Below are 19,602 nucleotides of genomic sequence, written 5' to 3' on the forward strand. Positions count from 1 at the left end.
GCATTTGAAGTTTTCCTGGACCAGCTCTTTGCAGGCATTTATGTTGGGGAAAGGTGCAGGCACTATTCTTGGCTAGCAGGAATTCTTCCTATGACAGAGGACATTGGGGTGGCGGTGGGTGGGGGAGGTGTGCTTACATGCACGTATGCTTCTTTCTTTCTTACTGCCTGGCAGATACTGCCAGTTTCAGAGCAGCCCAGTTCAAAGTTCTCTCCCTCCTGCCTCACTGACAGCCTACCTCCAGCAGAGACGTGTGTCTTCATTCAGTCTAACCTCCTCAGAACATCCTTGCTGCCAAATGGAGTGGAGGTTCCCATTCTTCCAAGCAAGGAGTTGATTTTGCCCGCCAGGCCACACCACCTACTTTGGAAAACTCAGCCTTTCTGAAGCTTTCTCTGCCTTTCCTAAAATCTGGTTAGACTTTCCTCACTACATTTACCAGCTCCTTCTCATATATATTGTGATTTGCGATCACAGATGTCTGCTGGTTTTATCAAAGATTTTCAGTTCTGTGTCTCATTCTCCTCTCTGGATTGGGGTGATTTCAGAGAAGAGAAGGATCAGAGACATCTTTATTCTGCTACCTTAAAATTGGGCATTCCACTTTTTAAATTTATAAATAACATATGATTGTGTTCTCTATAGAAATTGAAACAATACAGATAAAACTGAAGTCTGTCTTCACCAGCCCCTTCTGCCCCAGAGGTTTCCCAGAGGAACTGTTGTCACTAGTTTGGCATGTGTCCTTCCAGATCTTTTTCTTTGAATTCATATGTATTCGCGTGTGCGTGTGTGTGTGTGTGTATGCTTTTAGAAATGGTATGTCTATGTCTGTGTTTTGATTTTTTTAAAGAATAGAATCAGTCTGTGTATGAATTGTTTTGTAACTTTTCTTCATGTAATAACGTTTATTGGTGACGTTTCCATTTCATTACATATAGAGCTACCTCTTGGAGGGGTGGAGAGTTGGAGAGTATTTTGTAGAGCAGATAAATAATAGTTTACTTAACTATTCACTTAGGAACAAACTTCACAGTGTCTCCAGTGTTTTTCTTTTTATGTTGCAAGCAGTGTGGCAGTGAATATGCCTCCTTTGGATACGTAAGGGTTTATAGAATAGATATTGAAAAACAATATTGGCAAATCATAAGAATATACATTTTAAAAAAAATAAGTAATACCAAATTGCTTTCCTAAATTCACAAGCAACGAATGATAGTATGAGAGTTTTCCCACATGTGTACCAATGCTAACTAAAAAGTTATCTAACTAAAAATTGTTTGCCAGTCTTGGGAGGGGGTACCTTGTTTTAATTTGCATTTTGCTGAATTACTAATGAGATTTAGCTGCTTTTCGTGTGTCTGTTGAACATTTCTCATTCCTCTACTGTGTTGTCATTCTTTCATTATTTTCTCTACTATGCAGTTATTTTTGTTTTACTGGTCTCATGTGAAATTATAATTCAAACTATAAGTCATGCGTCAATCAATGAATGGCTGCTCTGATTCTTACAGTTACTATAGTGTGACCAAATTTCAGTGTTAAGATAAATGTGAAGAATAGGTCTCATGGGGGAGGGTGCTTTTGTTTTTGTTTCTTTCCTGTCCTACCTCAGAAGCTCAATATAAGTACATAGGGAGGTATAGACACAGGAAAAAAATTGAATTATTATTAAAATTTCATTTTTTCTTAGACAAATAAACCTCAGACATCACGACCCAATCTCATCAAACCAGCTGCCCAGTGGCAAGATCTCAAAAGATGGGGAGAAGAAAGGCCTAAAAAGTCTAGAGCAGCCTTTGAATCAGATAAGAACGGCTTTTTTTCTGTGTGTAACAGCTCATTGTTTGGTTCTGGGGCACAGGATAATTCTGAGGATAACTACGGTGAATTTCTAGATCTTGGGCCTCCTGGAGTTTCTGAATTCATTAAGCCAAGTGGACAAACAGAAAGAGAACCCAAGCCTGGACCAAGTCATAACCAAGCAACAAATGACATTGTCAACCACAGAGCAGAGCAGAAAATCATTATCCTGAAAGAAGGTAGCCTTCTTTTTCCAGAAAGTGATCCTTTGGACACTCAGAACCAGTCATCTGAAGACTCAGAGACAGAGCTTTTATCAAACCTCGGAGAATCAGCTGATATCCTAGATGACCAGGCCATCGAAGAAGACTGCTGGTTAGACCATCCTTACTTCCAGTCTCTGAACCAACAGCCCCGTGAGATAACAAACCAGGTTGTGCCTCAGGAGCGGCAGCCTGAAGTAGAACTGGGCCCACTGTTGTATCAACATGAACCCTCAGGGTCAGCTTTTCCAAGACCGGCTTTTCCAAGAGCAGAACCCCAGCAGGATGGGATTCCAGGCCCTTCTTCTCCTCAGCCTGCCCATCCTCTGGGAGAGCTTGAAGACCAACAGTTAGCAATAGATGATGAAGAGCCAGGTCCGGCCTTTCCACTGCAAGGATCTCAGGAGCCCAATTTGGAAAACCTTTGGGGGCAAGAAGCTCCTGACGTAGACCAAGAACTCATTGCACTATTAGTGAAAGAAACAGTAAGTTTTATTTTGATATGTAAATAATTATACACACTAAGTATACTGAATTTCCTTTTATTGCAAAAGTATTATTTGTGTGTGTGGACTTCATTTTCTGAATTTCCTAGATTTGTAGACTAGAAGGAGAGAAACTGAAGATTTGAAAATTGAATCAGGATTCCTGAATGTATGCTTAAACCCTCAGCAAGCCCTCTGGGATTCTAGCTGCAGATCATGGTTGCCCTTATGCTGTCATATGAGCAGTCCCCGCAGTTTTTAAAAAGGAATTGAGTTAACTCCAACTTCAAACCCTTAAAGCAGGTTTATAAGATTACCTAGAGCTACACTGTCCAATACAGTAGCTTCATTTGGCTGTTTAAATTTAAATGTCTTACAATTAAATAAAATTTAAATTTCATTTCTGGTGGCACCAGTCATATTTTAAGTGCTCAATAGCCACATGGGGCTGAACAGCTACCGTGTTGGAAAGCACAGAATAGAACATTTCCATCTTTGTACCAAGTTCTGTTAGATAGCACTGACCTAGAAAGTCATGCAGGGCTCTGTGGGCTGCTGTTTGCCTTGGAACAGTCTTTTAACCCTTCTTCCCCCAGGTTTTTTCATCTGGTCTACTAGATTGTGTGCTTCTTGAGGGTATACACTAGAAAGTGTTTTATTCGTCTTTAGACTTCCTTTGCTTGGGCGGAGATGTTCAATATTTATTGAAAGACTATAGAATAGATATGCAGAATGGGGGCAGAGGACCAGGTGATCTCTACGTACCTTTCTAAATTCCATATTCTATGTAGACAGATAAATCTGGGCACCTTGTGTGAAGGTTTAAGCCAGACACAAAACTGCTTTACAGTCCTTTTCTAGTCTTTAGTCATTTTATGTACTTTTTGCCATCTGGTTTTTATTGCAATTTGAAACCATTCCAGGGAATGAAATATAAATAATGTTTTTTATTCCCTTCTAGGAAGTAAGATTTCCAGATGTAGCACATGGGTATATTGAGGAAATAATTCATTTGAAAAATTACTTTGATTTGAATGTGTAAGTATACCACCATGCGTTTTTTCTTTCTTTTTTTTTTATTGTGGTAAAATATACATAAAACATTTTAACCATTTGTAAGTGTACAGTTCAGTGGCATTAAGTATATTTACATCTTTGCACAACCATCACCACCATCCATCTCCAGAACTTTTTCATCTTCTCGAACTGAACCTGTCCCCACTCCCTCTCCCGAGCGTGTGCCAACCACTGTTTTACTTTCTGTCTCTATGAATTTGGCTCCTCTAGAGACCTCATGTAAGTGGAATCACACGATATTTGTCCTTTTGTGGCTGGCTTACTTCAGTTAGCATTATGTCTTTTTGAATCATCCTATTAGAAGAGTTCTAATTTTAGTCGTATACAGACTGTTTTCTGGATCTTGTGTAGAATCATGCATGGTTACAGAATTAAAATGTTTAGTTAATTCTTAGCATTGATACTACCCATGTTTTGGTCAGGATGTTAAAGACATATTCTTCCCTATATTTGTAACGAAGTATTCTGTAGCCCCTCTGCCCATTTGGAGAAAGGTATGGAAGTGTTTTTTTTAGTTTTCATTATAAAGATGATAAATATGTTTTTTAAAAAATAAAAGTGTCCCAAAGAATACAAAATGAAAAATAAGTCTCTTTCCTCTTATACTCTTTCACCTCCTTCTAGTATGCAGAGGTGGAACAGTTGTAAATTTGTAAAGAGCAATAGGTATTGAACTTGATCAGATTTTTTGCTAATTAATACAGATTATTGTAATTAAAGGTGGATACTAAACCTCTGTCCTCAAAGATTATATTCTGTACTGCAGAACTCAGCAAGGGTGCGAGTGGGAGCTGGCTGCCTTGACCAAGAGGGAAGGGCCCTCTTTCTGAGGTCAGCAGCCCAGAGGAGGTACTTTTTTCTAATTCATACGAAGGCACTGTTGGTGCCATTGGCAGCCCTATCTCTCCCCCTCCGTCCAGAGGCAGGCACTGTTACCAGTTTTTTAAACCAAGATGGAATCAAGGTTTCAAATGTATTTGTTTATCTTTTTAGCTTTTTAATTTAGAACAGTCTGCCACTTACTTTTTTTTTTAATGTTACTGATTTTTTCCCCCTGTAATTTTTTTTTTAAGTTTTTTATTTATTATTTATTTATTATTTTTATTTTTGGCTGTGTTGGGTCTTCGTTTCTGTGTGAGGGCTTTCTCCAGTTGCGGCGAGTGGGGGCCACTCTTCATCGCGGTGTGCGGGCCTCTCACCATCGCGGCCTCTCTTGTTGCAGAGCAGAGGCTCCAGACGCTCAGGCTCAGCAGTTGTGGCTCATGGGCCCAGTCGCTCCGCGGCATGCAGGATCCTCCCAGACCAGGGCTCGAACCCTTGTCCCCTGCACTGGCAGGCAGATTCTCAACCACTGCGCCACCAGGGAAGCCCTCCCCCTGTAATTTTTGAACATAAAAAGTTGAAAGACTATAAAGTGAACACCCTGTATCCACCACCTAGATTATTATCTGACATTCTGCTGTAAGGAAGATTTTGCCTTTTTTTTCTTGTGTTCTTTTTTTTTTTTTTTTTTTTTTTTGGCTGAGTTGGGTCTTCGTTGCTGCGCGCGGGCTTTCTCTGGTTGATGTGAGCAAGGGCTACTCTTCGTTGCGGTGCGCGGGCTTCTCATTGCGGTGGCTTCTCTTATTACAGAGCACAAGTTCTAGGTGTGTGGGCTTCAGTAGTTGAGGCTCGTGGGCTCTAGAGAGCAGCCTCAGTAGTTGTGGCGCACGGGTTTAGTTGCTCCGCAGCATGTGGGATCTTCCCGGACCAGGGCTCAAACCCGTGTCCCCTGCATTGGCAGGCGGATTCTTAACCATTGAGCCACCAGGGAAGCCCTGTGCTCTTTTTTAAATCTCTGTAGACATAAAGGTTTTGTATAAGTGGTGCTTTATAATCAGTTATAATTTTTTTCTTTTTGAAACTGAATTATCCTAAATTTGACCAGTAGGAGCCTCTTAAGATGCACCTGTGTCTTTTTAGCATGACTCCATTAGTCTTTGAGCACATCCTGGCTTTCTAATAGGCCAAGTTACCCCAGGCTTACCTTCAACTTCTCTGCCCAAAACCTGGAATCTGTCATTTCCCCCAAGAAACCCAGGTTTCTTAGAATGAGGATTTTTTTTGTTATTTATAAACTAACATCTTGGGGCTAAACTTGCTCATCATACCTACTAGCCTGTCATTACTTCTAGGACCTTTTCAAGGGACAAACCAAGAAAATAAGTTTTTTTTAAATCATGAATTTATATTCAAAATTTCCCATTCAAATTTAACATTAAAATTTTTTTCTCCATCTTTCTGAATTTTACATTTATGTGTTGTTTTTTCTTCCACTAAAAACTTAATTTCTAATAACATTAATATATTTATCTTCTTTATCCTAAAATATACATAAAATAATGTTAACATTATAGTACCGATGTTACTAGTACTAATACCTCTACTGAGTGAAGTAAACAATGTTTTGTAGTTATTTTTGCACTTATGTATATTTCACTAAGGCAATACAGTTAGAATATAGACTGTACTGGGCTGTAGATTGATGATGTTGGTCAGGTCTGGAAATTTTGTAGCCACAATCTCATTAAATAATTCTTTTGCCCTGTTCTCTTTTTCCCCTCTTCTGTAACACTTTTCTTCTAACCCCTGTCCATGATGGCTCTTAACACCATCTCTTTGTTTCTGAGATGCACGCCACATGATTTTTCAGATCTAACCTCCAGCTCACCAATTGTCTTTTCAGTGGGGTATAATCTGCTAGTAAGTCCATCCGTTATGTTTTTAATTTCAGTTTCTATATGTTTTTCATTTCTAGTATTTTTATTCTTTCATTCTTCAGGCCATTCTTCTAGTGTTTTATTTTTTGTTTGTATTTTTAATCATTTTAGGTCTTTAAACACAATAAACATAACTTCTTTGTGTTCTGGGTGTGATCATTCTGACACATGAAGTTCTTGTGAATCTCATTCTGTTGTTTCTCCTGGCCTCATGGTGTCCTGTTTCCTTGCGTTATTTTGTAGATTTTGACTGTGAGCGCATTACTTGAGGTCTTGATAGAAACGGTTCCTTCAGGGAGGATTTGCTTTAACTTGTCATGTGCCTCAGGGCAATGTCAGTCTAATACTACTTTAGGTTGTTGTCTGGAAGTTTTATCTTACCTGGGTAGTAAGACTTTAGTCCTGGATGAGGACTGGGTAATCTTCACAGATTCTCAGGGGGAGTTTTGTTTTCCCATCCATCCACTCAGCATCCAGTGTTAAGGCATGCTTTTCCATGTGGTCTCTGAGCTTTGTCTCTTATCCTGTATGCCCTGTGAAAACTAAGGGCTCATGTTTATTAGGATCAACAAATGCCCTCAGAAAAACTAGCTTCTGTGTTTAGCTTATTTCTTAGGGGTGTCAGTTTCACTTAGGTTTGGACTCCTGAAAACTCCTTACTAACTTAAACATATTGGTGTACTTTAAAAGTTTTATTTTAATATTTCATTCAGCAGTTTTCAATTGGAGACTGCCTGTGTACTTAATTGGTAACTTAATCTTCCATACTCCTGGAAGGGGAAGCCATTTTGTTATTTTACACGCCATTCATTCTTCTCAAGCCTTTCCTCCATATTCTGGATTGTGTATAACTTAATTTTTTTAATTTTTGGACTATAATACACATACAGAAAAATGCACAAAATAAAGATGCACAGCTTAATAATTTATCACAAATCAAACATTCATGTAACCACCACCCAGAAATCTTCAAAAAATAGAGCATTGCTGCCATCTTTGAATGCTGTATGAAGATTTCATGTAGTCTGTATTCTCTCATGACTGGCTTCTTTCAACATTATGTTTGTGAGATTCTTTCGTGCTGTGTATAACTATAGTTCATGCATTTTTGTTGCTAAGTAGTATTCCACTTGTATGAAAATGCTGTAATTAAATTTTTCCCTCTACTTTTGATGGACATTTGGGTTGTTGTCACTTTTTGGCTGTCGCAAATAATGCAGCTGTGAGCATACTTGTACATGCCTCCCAAGCCCCTAGTCTTAACCAGACTTGGCCTTCTTTACCACCCTGTTGGCTAGTGATACCTTCAAGTAGAAATTTTTTAATTTTATTTTTAAATTTTGGTCTTGTTTCTCATCTTTGGGAGTATTGGTCTGCCATTACTAGAAGTGAAGGTGCTGTTTTATTCTAAGCTTTTAAAATATTTTCTTTTTGAGTTTGTAAACAACATGATGACAACTGCATTATTTTTAATTAATAAACTTTAATTTTAGAACAATTTTAAATTCATAGCAAAATTGAGCAGAAATAACTACATTTTTACAATGAAAAAGATTTCCTAGACTTCCACTCAACTAAAAAACAACTGATTGATTGATTGATTGATTTTTGGCTGTGTTGGGTCTTCGTTGCTGCGCGCGGGCTTTCTCTAGTTGTGGTGAGTCGGGGCTGCTCTTCCTTGCGGTGTGCGGGCTTCTCATTGTGGTGGCTTCTCTGGTTGTGGAGCACGGGCTCTAGGTGCGCGGGCTTCAGTAGTTGTGGCACACAGGCTCAGTAGTTGTAGCTCGAGGGCTCTAGAGCGCAGGCTCAGTAGTTGTGGCACACGAGCTTAGTTGCTCTGCAGCATGTGGGATCTTCCCAGACCAGGTCTCAAACTCGTGTCCCTGCATTGGCAGGCGGCTTCTTAACCACTGCGCCACCAGGGAAGTCCAAACTGATTTTTTTTTAACGTACCTTTTTAGTTCTTGGAATGAAAACATAATTTTTTTTGGAGGGTAAATACAATTTTGGATATCTTTTTTATGAAATAATGTTAAGTAAAAAAATATTTTCCATTTTTTATGGTGTTATTAGTTATTACTTTTAATAAAAATTATTCTATTGAATTTTCCCCTTTGTTAAATATTTTTGCTGTTCGTAGTTTCACTAGTGTTCCGATAAACATTATTCTGCGTTATTCCATGTAGTACTTTTCCTTTTTTTTGTTATACACTGTATGCTGAAACCCTAAAAGTTAAGATTTGGGATCAGGGATTATAAACAGATTCATGATCCTTGAAACATATTTCCAAATAGCTTTCCAGGGAATTCCCTGGCAGTCCAGTGGTTAGGCCTCTGCACTTTCACTGCGGAGGGCCTGGGTTCAATCCCTGGTTGGGGAACTAAGATCTCACAAGCCAAGTAGCGCAGCAAAAACAAACAAACTAACAAATAGCTTTACTGTGGAGTTGTGCCAGTTTATGTTGCTGTTAGAGATGTATATGAATTGGTTTAATCATTCCTCAACAATATTAAGTAGTGGTCTTATTTTAACTAGGCATAAAGTAATTAGTATTTTAGTTGCATTTCTTTGATAATTAGCTGTGTACCATTTTTCATATATTTGTTTACTAATTGTATTTCCCTCCTATGTGAATTGTTTACTCCTTCTCTTGTCTCATTGAATTCCTTTTTTTGTTAATATTTTCCTGATTATGAAGCATAATGTTTGTTCATCTTAGAAACTATAAATGATAAAGTATATACCTAGCACATTTAGTAACAGAATACTGATTTGAATAGGAAATACCAAGTAGTATTTTGAATAACTTATAGTAAATATTAAAGTAATCCTTTAGAAATTTAGTATACTATAATGCTTCCCTCTCATTCTACGGATGAATATATTATTTTTTAAATATCTGCAAAATTAGTCTTCTATGTAATATCGGTAAAGTGTGATCAAATTGACAGATTCTGTGACAGTTCTGTTCTCCTACCTCCTGAGTCTCATACATGTCCTTTTTTCTAGGGGCTTACTGACTGTGCTTTTCGCATCACTTAAAAGCAAATATTCATCCTTAAACATAAATTCTTGTGAATTCCAAAGGAAAGGGAATGTTCAGTAACTGTATTGAATCTTTTGAAACTTACAGTATGATTTTCCTGACACTGCTTTCCTTTCGTCCCTGGGCTGTTGAGACTAAGTTGTTAATTCTCACAACTAAGTTGAATGTTGTTAATGTAGGGCCGAAAGGAGGCCCAAAGCAGAGTTGAGCAAGCTGGTATTTTGTGGGGCTGACTCTCAGTCACTTTGTGTGCAGTCTTTAAGTCACCTTTAGATGTAACCAGCTGGTCATTTTAGCAGGAGGGGCCTGTTCACCAGAGAACCTGCTGTGATGGTAACCTACTCTTTGACGCTTTAACTAAGACTTTTCACTCACATGTGATGCAACTTAAATTGGATCGAGGCAGCAACAACTATTAAAGAATAAAAGCTTGGAATATTAGCCTGGCCTGTTTAGTGGGAGTGCTTTCTCGAAACCCTTTAGCTTGTCAGGTCAGATCAAGCATGAAATAATACCAATAGGTGGGCAGATTTGAGTTCTGACAGGCGTCCCCCTGCGTTTGCCCCAGGCTGTAAATATTAATTTATTTGGTTGTAGCTTATATCTGTAGAAGGGAAACTTTGTTCTTAATTATCTGTGCCACTGAATGTCATTTAATTCCAGGAAAGTTGTGTTGGTGAGGGTAGAGAAGATATTAAAATGGAAATGAATTTTGACAGTTCAAAGTGAGAGCCTCTGATATCTGCCATGTGGAATTCCACATCTTGCAGCATTTCAATATGTGAAGTTTTTAATAGTGTTGAAAATATAAAATGAATTGCTAAGAGAAGAACCTCTAAAATGCGGGGGTGGGGGGTGATTCAGAAATTATACCTACTATTCTATAGCATGCACTTTAGAAAGTGCATAAAAATGGAACATTTTAAAGGATGAGATTTTAAAAACTAGAAACAGAAGTTTTACTACTTTCTTCCAACACCCTAGCAGGTCATCTTCCATGCATCCCACTTAGGAGACCTCTGGCTTCACTCATGCATGGCTCTTCTATTAAAGAAGATTCTTTATATTTGACCTTTTTATCTTTCCCCAAATTCCTGGTTTTGGGGCAGTCTGTTGGCCTGTGGTAGCCACACTTATCAGAATGTTACAAACAGGTAAGATTGGAATGGAGGAGCTGTTCCACATCTGGTTTGTAGTACGTCCAGTTGTGCATGTTAAAGGGGTTGTTTGGAACTTCATGCCTTTCTCCACGAATACTGGGTTCTTAACAGTGACTAATTCTCAGGTTAGCCTTCAGATATCTGTATAACCTGTGGTGCTCATCAGTTTGTACTGGAACAGAGTCACCATCAATGACAATGCTTTTAATGGGAAATGTGCTCAGAATTCTTGACTAGGGGTGTCTCCCCTTGCTACTACTGTAATATGGGAAAGGGGTTTTTCCCTCTCTGGGCCTCTGGCATTGTGTTCCAGAGACTGGGCGTGGTGATAGGAAGAGGAGAGCTTAACGATAAGAAGCATGGGACTCCTGGAAGTGATGATGAAGAAAAAGGTGTTGAGGTGTGCTGACCGGTCCTGGAGTAGGAGGAAGAGGGGGCTTTGCAGTCGGGCTTTGTATTCCGGCCAGTGCTGAGGGTCCTGAGGGGGACTGCAAAAGAAGCATGCCTCCCTAGTTTTTAGTCCCCAAACACTGGCCCTTGGTGAGAAGAGGAGCTGGAGGTGAGCACTTTTTCTCTGTCTTCTTCCTGCTAGACCTGTCTTAATTAGAGGCTGCCCTCCTCACACTGGACAGGAGAGACCTGGGGAGAAGGGAGTTGAGTGAGAATCATGGTGGGGCACCTTCGAGGCAGTGGAGTCATCTTCAGAATCTGCAGGAGCAAGGGAAGGAAGGTAGAGGAGAGGGGAAGCCCCGGTTGCCCTGTGACTGGGAAGCTTTCTTGCTACTGAAGTGGCTCGTGCTGCATACCGCCAGGCTGTACTTGTTTCTGTGGAATCATCCCAGGAGTACAGTTCGTTGCCTTCTTTGGTTGTTATAGGGTGAAGGGCCTTGTTAGTTAACATTTGTAAATCTGGGTGGTGATACATCTCTCATGTTATCTTATTCTCTATATCCTTACTTTTGAAGGATTTCATAGTAGTGATAAAAAGACAAAGTTGTGAGTTTGGTATGAAGAGAGTCTGTTCTTAAGCAAACATGGTCTGTTCCTCCAGCCTTACAGTAAACTGAGCATCCCTCAGATTGTCATGGGGATTTATTACCGTAGGGTTAAAAAAAGTATTAATGAATTAGTAGAAGGTCTTTTATGTTCCATTTATATTTATTAACTCTTAGAAAACTATTTTTAATTTTGAATGTAAATACAAACTTTTCCCTATACAGTTCAACCAGTAAGAATGTCAGTGACTTCATTATATTGATACCCAACTAATAGAAAAACTTCAGAGTTTATATTTATCAGTATGTATATTACTTTTTAAATTAGCAAGTAAAAATAGAGATTCAGTGTAACTGTCTTTTGTCTATTTATTTGTTTTGTTTTTCTGATCTGCAAACATTTTAATTCCCTGATAGGTCAATTATAATGTGTGTCTAGAAACTTTATTTTCACACATTACGTTTGAATCAATGGGCAGGTGTGGGATTTGGAAGCAGTATGAAAATAACATCATTTATTTTTGCAGACTTTGTAATTTTCTTCTGGAAAATCCAGATTATCCAAAGAGAGAAGATAGAGTCCTTATCAATCCCAATAGCAGCCTGCTTGCCAGCCAAGATGAGATAAAGGCAAGTTGTGCTCTTGTTTTGCAGTGTCTACTTGGAAATGCTCTGCCCTTTTCATCATTTTTAAGGGAATAAACTGCTTTGTCAAGACATATTTTTTTAAGACTCTCCAGGAAAAGAGGATTTCAGAATATACATTTTAGTGGGGTTTCTCCATCTGAGTCACTTTGAATTCTGTATTTGACTTCTTTCATTGTAACTCTGTCTTTCCTTCTCCACAAAGAATTAAACAAATCTTCCATATCTTTAATCCTACAAAGGAAGTTCCTAAGATAAACAAGAATTGGACCGGACTATTTGTATCATTTTAGGGTTTTTTTTAACATTTTATTATGAAATTTTCAAACATACAGTAAAGTCAAAAGACTTTTCCATTGATTTCCTATATACCCACCAGCAGGACTATTAAAAGTTAACATTTTACTATGTCCATTTTGTCATATGTCCATCCCCGTGTCCATCAGCTCATTCCTGTCATATTTGATTTCATTATAATGCACTTCAAAGTAAATTGCAAAAACATCAATAAACTGCCCCGTAAATACTTTAGCATGCAGATTATTGCCTAAAGTTTAATGTCTGTTTACAGTTTTTCTTTTTGTATAAGATTTATATACAGTACATACACCTGTGTAACCAAATCCTATATCAAGATATAAACAGTTTGGTTTTTAAAAATCTTAATCATTGTCTTCATTTGTGATCCAGACTAGCACTTAGTGTGTTAAGCGGTTGAAGGAAAGTCTAGTTCAGAACTGCTTCACTGGGATCTGTTGTACCATCCTTCTACTTACCACAAATTCTTTTTGACTCTTTCTTTTATGTATGGGTATTACTCATTTTATTGCTCTTTACTTTATTGTGCTTTTCAGATGTTACAATTTTTTTTACAAATTGAAGGTTTGTGGCAATCCTGCCTTGAGCAAATCTGTCGGTGCCATTTTTTCAACAGCATTTGTTCACCTCGTGTCTCTATGTCACATTTTGGTAATTCTCACAATATTTCTGACTTTATTATTATATTTGTCATGGTGATCTGTGATCAGTGACCTTTGATGTTACTGTTGCAAAAAGATTGACTTGCTGAAAGCTCAGATGATGGTTAACATTTTTTAGCAATAAATTATTAATGCAGCATGTACCTTTTTTTTGTACATATGCTGTTGCACACTTACTAGACTACAGTGTGGTGTAAACATAACTTTAACTTTTTTTGCATTGGGAAACCAAAAAATTTGTGTGACTCGTTTTATTGTGATACTAACTTTATTGCAGTGGTCTGGAACCAAACCCACAGTTTCCCTGAAGTATGCCTGTATTTTGTAGCTGGAAAAAAATTCATTTTTCTAAACATTTTGTGAAAAGAAAATGGCTAAAAAATTGGGTTCAAATCCCCAGCTATACTTTTTCATAGTTCCAACTAGTAAAACTAGTCTTCAGACTCCAGGCAGCCTGTTTAACCTCTGTGAACTATCATTTCTTCATCTCTATTCAGGGTTGGTATCCTCCTTTAGAGTAATTATGAGTACAAGTCAGATTATTCTATTCTGTAGTAAATAATTCTTCAAATGATTTCCCCCTCATAGGAAGTGCACCGTCTGGCCTCTAATGTTGTGCCTCTCTCTCGTTCCAGTTGCCTAAAATAGACTTTTTTGACTATTCTAAATTGGCTCCTCTTGACCAGCGCTGCTTCATCCAAGCTGCTGACCTCCTGATGGCCGACTTCAAAATGCTCAGCAGTCAGGACATCAAGTGGGCCCTGCATGAGCTCAAAGGACACTATGCAATCACCCGAAAGGTGCTCTACTTAGTCTTCCTGGTGGGGTCACACCTCTTGACTGCTACTTCCCGTGATAACAGAATGAAGAGTTCAGCTTGTGGAAATTGGGATGGTTTATGATGGTAAAGAGCTAAGGAGTTTGTCAGGGTGAAGATAAACAGACAAAGGTATTTGCTGATCAGGAAGAACTGAATGAAAAGAAATACATGTTAGAAGCAGGGAAGTTCTGGTTTGACCATAAAGACATGGAGGGTAATGAATTTTCTCATGGAATGCGGATGACTAGAGTGTAAAAGATGCACTTCAGTGCTACTCCTCCCTCATTTGCTTTCTGACTTGGAGCTGGCCACCACAGTCCTCCCCCAGATGGCTCAGTTAGCAGTTACATGTAGAGTCTGTAAAAGGCCCAGGAACCCAGCTCTGCCCAGGAAGTGGTGGTTTGCCTCAGAAGAGAGTGGGCAGCTACTGAAAGCTCTCAAGGTTTTGTTTTTTGACTCTGGGCCCTAAATAAGATTCCATGTGAGGGCCTCTGTTGCAGGGCTTGGAAGGGTGCTGGTCACCAGTGGGTAGCAGACATGCTTCATTTAGTGAAGTCCATTGTACAGTGCCCATTTCATGGCAGTCAGCCAGGATGGAAGAGTGAGCACCAACAGGTCCTTGACTCGTTCCTCTTCTTTCTCCTGCCTTTAAATCCATTTCTCCTGCTGAAGTTCTGGTGATTCTCAGCAGACAGTGTGCTTTTCTTTCCAGAAGACAAGCAAATGTGGAGTTAACTTTAATGGTTAAAACACCCACTGGGTCTTAACCTGAAAGAAGGTGAACATCGGTGAATTTGCTGAGTGTAGGCCCCTTCCACCTTTAGATTGATAACATCTAGGCAGCTGTCAACAAACTCCTAATTGTAGGTTCATTTTAGGTAAAATTACTCTGAAGGCAACACAGGGATAGTGCCTTCTGTTTCTGAGTCTCATTCCCCATGCTAAAGAGGGAATGTCTGTACTGTCATTGAAAAATGAATGAGCTTACCCCCCCAAAATAATGACTTTGAGAAAGAATGGGCTCTTTCATCTTTAGGCCCTGCCTGGCGTCTTTACTGACGCTTTGGTGCCTCACACCTTTTCCGAGCTCCCAGGGAGCCTAGATGAGAAGGAAGAGGGCAGCAGCAGGAGACAGCCCCTGTGGTCTGGGTGTGGGCTGGTCCTCATCGGTAACGTCCCTGCCGCCATCCTGAGATCAGTAAGAGTAACTGTACTCGCACATGCTTCTCCCCACTGAAGGCCTACTAGTTATGTGGGTGGGAGGTTGTAGGGCTTTGTGGCTCAGTTCTTGTTCATACCTTCCTTATCCTTTTCCTCGTTTTTCTGGCCCTTTATATTTTTATGGTGTCTGCTTGTTTTGGTGGGTAATTTAAAAATTTGCAGGATTTTGAAAAGAAGTGGGTTGGACTGTTTGAATGAATGTAAGGTGTTTAAGGAGAAATAATGTTTGACAGAAGCTAAAATCTGATGTGCTCAATCAGAAAGTCTCCCTGCTGTGTGGACATGGTGCACAAGACTTCTGCCTTGTAGGAAGTTACACTCAACGTGGACAGGGATGTAGAAAACACACCCGGAGATGCCTCCTAGTTTCAGCAATAGCATGTCTTCCCTGCGCCACTCCCCAAACATGGTGATAGCTTTGGGAAGGTATGCTGACTGAAGACAGAGTCAATTCTCCATGGATTTCTCTTTTTTTTCACTTTTTACTATAAACATCAAACACATATAGAAGTAAAGATGGTGTTGTAACAAGCCCCTGCTTACTGTCACTCAGCTTCAGCAATTATCAGCTTCAGCAATTACCAGCTCCTGGCCAGTCTTGTTGTATTGTATTTCCACCCCTACCCACTTCTCCCTCCCAGACTGTTGTGAAGTAAATTCCAAGCTTCATTTCATTTTTTTCATCCATAGGTATTTCAGTATTTATCTTTAAAAGATAGATACAAAGACAAAATAATTTTTAAAACACAACCAAAATACCATTATCGCAGCTTAAAAATTAACGTCATCAGATACCCAGTCAGCATTCAGATTTCTCTGAATATGTCAGAAATCTTTAGCTTGTTTGGTCATAGAGTTCCAAGTAAAATCTGTTTATTGCAGTTGATTGATAAGTTCTTAAATCTCTTTTTAAAAATCTGTAAGCTCTCTCTCTCTCTTCCCCCTTTATTTTTCCTTACTGCCTATTTGTTGGGAAAAACTGGGTTGTTTTATCTTACAGGTTTTCACAGTCTAGATTTTGCTGACTGCACCCCTGCATTGTAATTAAATGATTCCTCTGTCCCCTCAGTTTTGTATAAATTGATGGTTACATCTAGAATCTTGATCAAACTTAGGTTTGGTTTTTTTTCTCTCTCTCTTGAATTTTAATTCTACTTCTGCCACTTGTTGGTGTGTGACTTTGAGCAAGTGTCTTAAACTTGCAGAACTTCAGTTTTCTGTTAGTGAATAGTGGATGTCTTAGATGGGTAATGTGAGAATTAGATGAGATAATATATAGCAGGCCTATAACACAGTGCCTCACATATATCAAGTTTCAGTAACAGGTTCCCATCCCTTCACACTTCTCTCTGTGTGCTACAGAATAATTTTCAAACCTTTTTACTTAACAGTTACTCAGTGCTATCTTCAGAGTTGGTCCTTAGTGTAGTACAAGAGCACAAGAGCCTTGTGTGGTTCGGCCTCCTTAGGTTTGCAGCGCTGAATTCATGCTGGAGAGGCCTGTGACCAGCAGGGCCCACTCTGGTTTGTTCCCAGCCTGTGGTATGGAGGCCCAGAGTGCAGGAAGACTCTACCCGCATGTGTATGCACTTGTGGATATTTTAGCTCCACTCTTTTTATGGGTGTATCCTGTGGGTAAGCTTCTTGGAGACCCCAGTGCAGCTGCAGTAATGTTTCTTCTGGTTGTAAAGTTCTGTAGGGACAGAAATGCTATCAGCACTAAGTGTTTTCAATGAATAACTTCTTAACTGGAGAGAACTGGTCATCCTTAAAATTCACAACGGGAACTACTTCTTAAAATGAATGTTTATTTTTATCAAACTAATTAATTTCCATAGTTTAAAAAATCAGGGACTTCCCTGGCTGTCCAGGTTTTTGACTCTGGGTAAATCTTTCCACACCCAACAACTTGAAAGTTGTTCTTACTCTAGTTTTGCTTTTTGTCAAACCTGTCAATTCTCTTTTTTTTTTTTTTTTTTTTTTTAACCAGAGCCCTCCCCTCCTTCCTCTTCCAGTCTGTTCTTTTTTTTTCTTTTTTTCAATTAAAGTGTACTTGCTGTACAATATTACATAAGTTACAGGTGTACAGTATAGTGATTCACAATTTTTAAAGGTTATACTCCATTTATATTTATTATAAAATACTGGCTATATTCCCTGTGTTGTACAATATATCCTTTTTAGTTTATTTTATACCTAATAGTTTGTACTTCTTAATTCCCCATCCCTATATTTCTCTTCTCCCCTTCCCTCTCCCCACTGGTAACCACTAGCTCTCTGTATATGTGAGTCTGTTTCTTTTTTGTTATATTCACTAGTTGTATTTTTTAGATTCTACGTGTAAGTGATATCATGCACTATTTGTCTTTCTCTGTCTGACTTATCTCACTTAGCATAATGCCCTCTAAGCCCATCCATGTTGTTGCATATGGCAACATTTCATTCTTTTTTATGGCTGAGTAGTATTCCATTGTATATATATTCCACACCTTCTTTATCCATTCATCTGCTGGTAGACTCCAGTCTGTTCGGATTGTTCTTCACGCCTGCTGCATAGCTTTTATCTTGGGAATTCCCTTTGCCTTTTGACAAAGATTAATTTTCTGTATTCTAGATCCTGACAACTTTCTGTGTCTTCCTTTACACACTCATGCTTGACTGATGGTTCCACTGGATTGAAAATTATTTCCCCTCCTAATTCTCAATAATTCTGCCCCAGATGTGACTACTTCTTTCTTTCAGGCAGTTTGTTGAATGCCTGCCATAGGTCACACATTGGTAATGTCACAGTGAATATACAGGTTCCCTTCCTTCATGGAGCTTAATGCTAGTGGACAGGGCCATCTTTTTTAACCCCCCTTGACTTCTGTTCTCTGAGGTGGTCGTTCTCAGGGTCTTGACTACCCAGGCTTCCTAGATTTCTCCCTCTGTGTACTAGAATGGTCATCTCTGTCTCCATGCAGGTAACATATCCCTATCTCTGAACCTGACCTTTCCACCAGGCTCCACAGAGGAGTCTCTGTCTACTTCTCAGCTTTTGCATCATCACATGATGATTGTCTTGTTTTTAGGTCATCCCTTAAAAGAAGTTTGGCTGTTGTCAGAGATGTCCCAAAAATCTTACCAGACTGTATCCTTGATTCTCAAAACGAATACTTTGAGTGGGTATTTGATTTGTGAGTGTGAGCAGCCTGGAGGGAAAAGTGCCAGAAACAACAAAAGGAAAATTTTTTAAATTATTTCTTCATTATCTGTTCTGTGTTCTTCCTGGTAGGTTTTTGGGGTACTTACTTCATGGTAGTTACTGACTAGACCCTGAGGACACTGATGTGCGTAGAATACAAATTAGCTTCTTTCCAAAGAGTTTTCAGTCTGTTTGAGGAGATTAAAGTTTAAAAAAAGGCTAAAGCAATGTGATGAGTATTATAAAAGAGAGTGAATAAAGGTGCATGAGGGCACTAGGAAAGAAATGAAGATGTCATTTGAACAGGGTCTTAAAGATGCTTTCACTAGAGGACTAATATGTGAAAGGCTAAAAGGTAAGAAAAAGTAACTGTGATGCCTTTTGGTTGTGTAGGTGTAAATTATAACTAGCAGGTCTCGAAAGGAAGGAATTCTGATTCTCTAATTTTATTTGTCTACTGGACCTTTAGTCAGTAGGTTAAGTAGGGAGTTACTTGGTGGTCTAGTGGTTAGGACTCAGCGCTTTCACTGCCGTGGCCCAGGCTCGGTCCCTGGTCGGGGAACTGAGATCCCACAAGCTGAGAGGCGCGACCAGAAAAAACAAAAAAAGATAAGTAATGAATGTTAATATAACTATTAAGGTAAGATTTTGGAGGTGCCTTTAATTTTTACGCAACATTTTGTTTTAAGGTACAGCTTCCTGACAGGTATGAGTTTGTGTTCATTTATATGGATTTTTTTTTTCCTGCTAACTAGAAACAGTATTTAAATGGGACCAAGGTAATGACCTCAGTTCTTCCAGTCAGGAGCCTCTATGTTTTTTGTTTGTTTGTTTGTTTAATATTTATTTATTTGGCTGCACCAGGTCTTAGTTGTGGCATGTGGGATCTTTTAGTTGCGGCATGCGGGATCTAGTTCCCTGACCAAGGATTGAACCCGGGCCCCCTGCATTGGAAGCATGGAGTCTTAACCACCGGACTGCCAGGGAAGTCCCAGAAGCCTCTGTGTTTGATGACAGTGTAGTGTGGTTGAAAACCCAGTAGACTACCTACCAGTTATGAGCTCTGAGTTCACATTCCAGTAATCAGTTGCTGATAAATGACATCTGCCGTTTAATTACCTCATTTTTAAAATGCAAATCATAATAACTTATCCTGCCTCCTT

The 19,602-nt window shown here is 39.1% G+C and overlaps 1 protein-coding gene across 8 annotated transcripts in view; it reads left to right on the plus strand.

Moving 5' to 3' along the window:
* The window catches only part of RNF216 (ring finger protein 216), a 184,486-nt gene that overhangs the window by 45,539 nt on the left and 119,345 nt on the right, over positions 1–19,602 (plus strand). For 7 of the 8 annotated variants that reach the window (XM_082360924.1, XM_082360925.1, XM_082360931.1 and 4 more), the window contains exons 4-7: positions 1,694–2,551; positions 3,513–3,589; positions 12,117–12,219; positions 13,850–14,014. In XM_082360924.1, coding sequence (XP_082217050.1) covers positions 1,694–2,551; positions 3,513–3,589; positions 12,117–12,219; positions 13,850–14,014 — 1,203 coding nt within the window. The remainder of the gene's footprint in view (positions 1–1,693; positions 2,552–3,512; positions 3,590–12,116; positions 12,220–13,849; positions 14,015–19,602) is intronic. The other variant, XM_082360926.1, reaches the window with a different exon arrangement.

Source organism: Balaenoptera borealis (genome assembly GCF_965194805.1).
Source record: "Balaenoptera borealis genome assembly, chromosome: 16".
Taxonomy (NCBI): domain Eukaryota; kingdom Metazoa; phylum Chordata; class Mammalia; order Artiodactyla; family Balaenopteridae; genus Balaenoptera; species Balaenoptera borealis.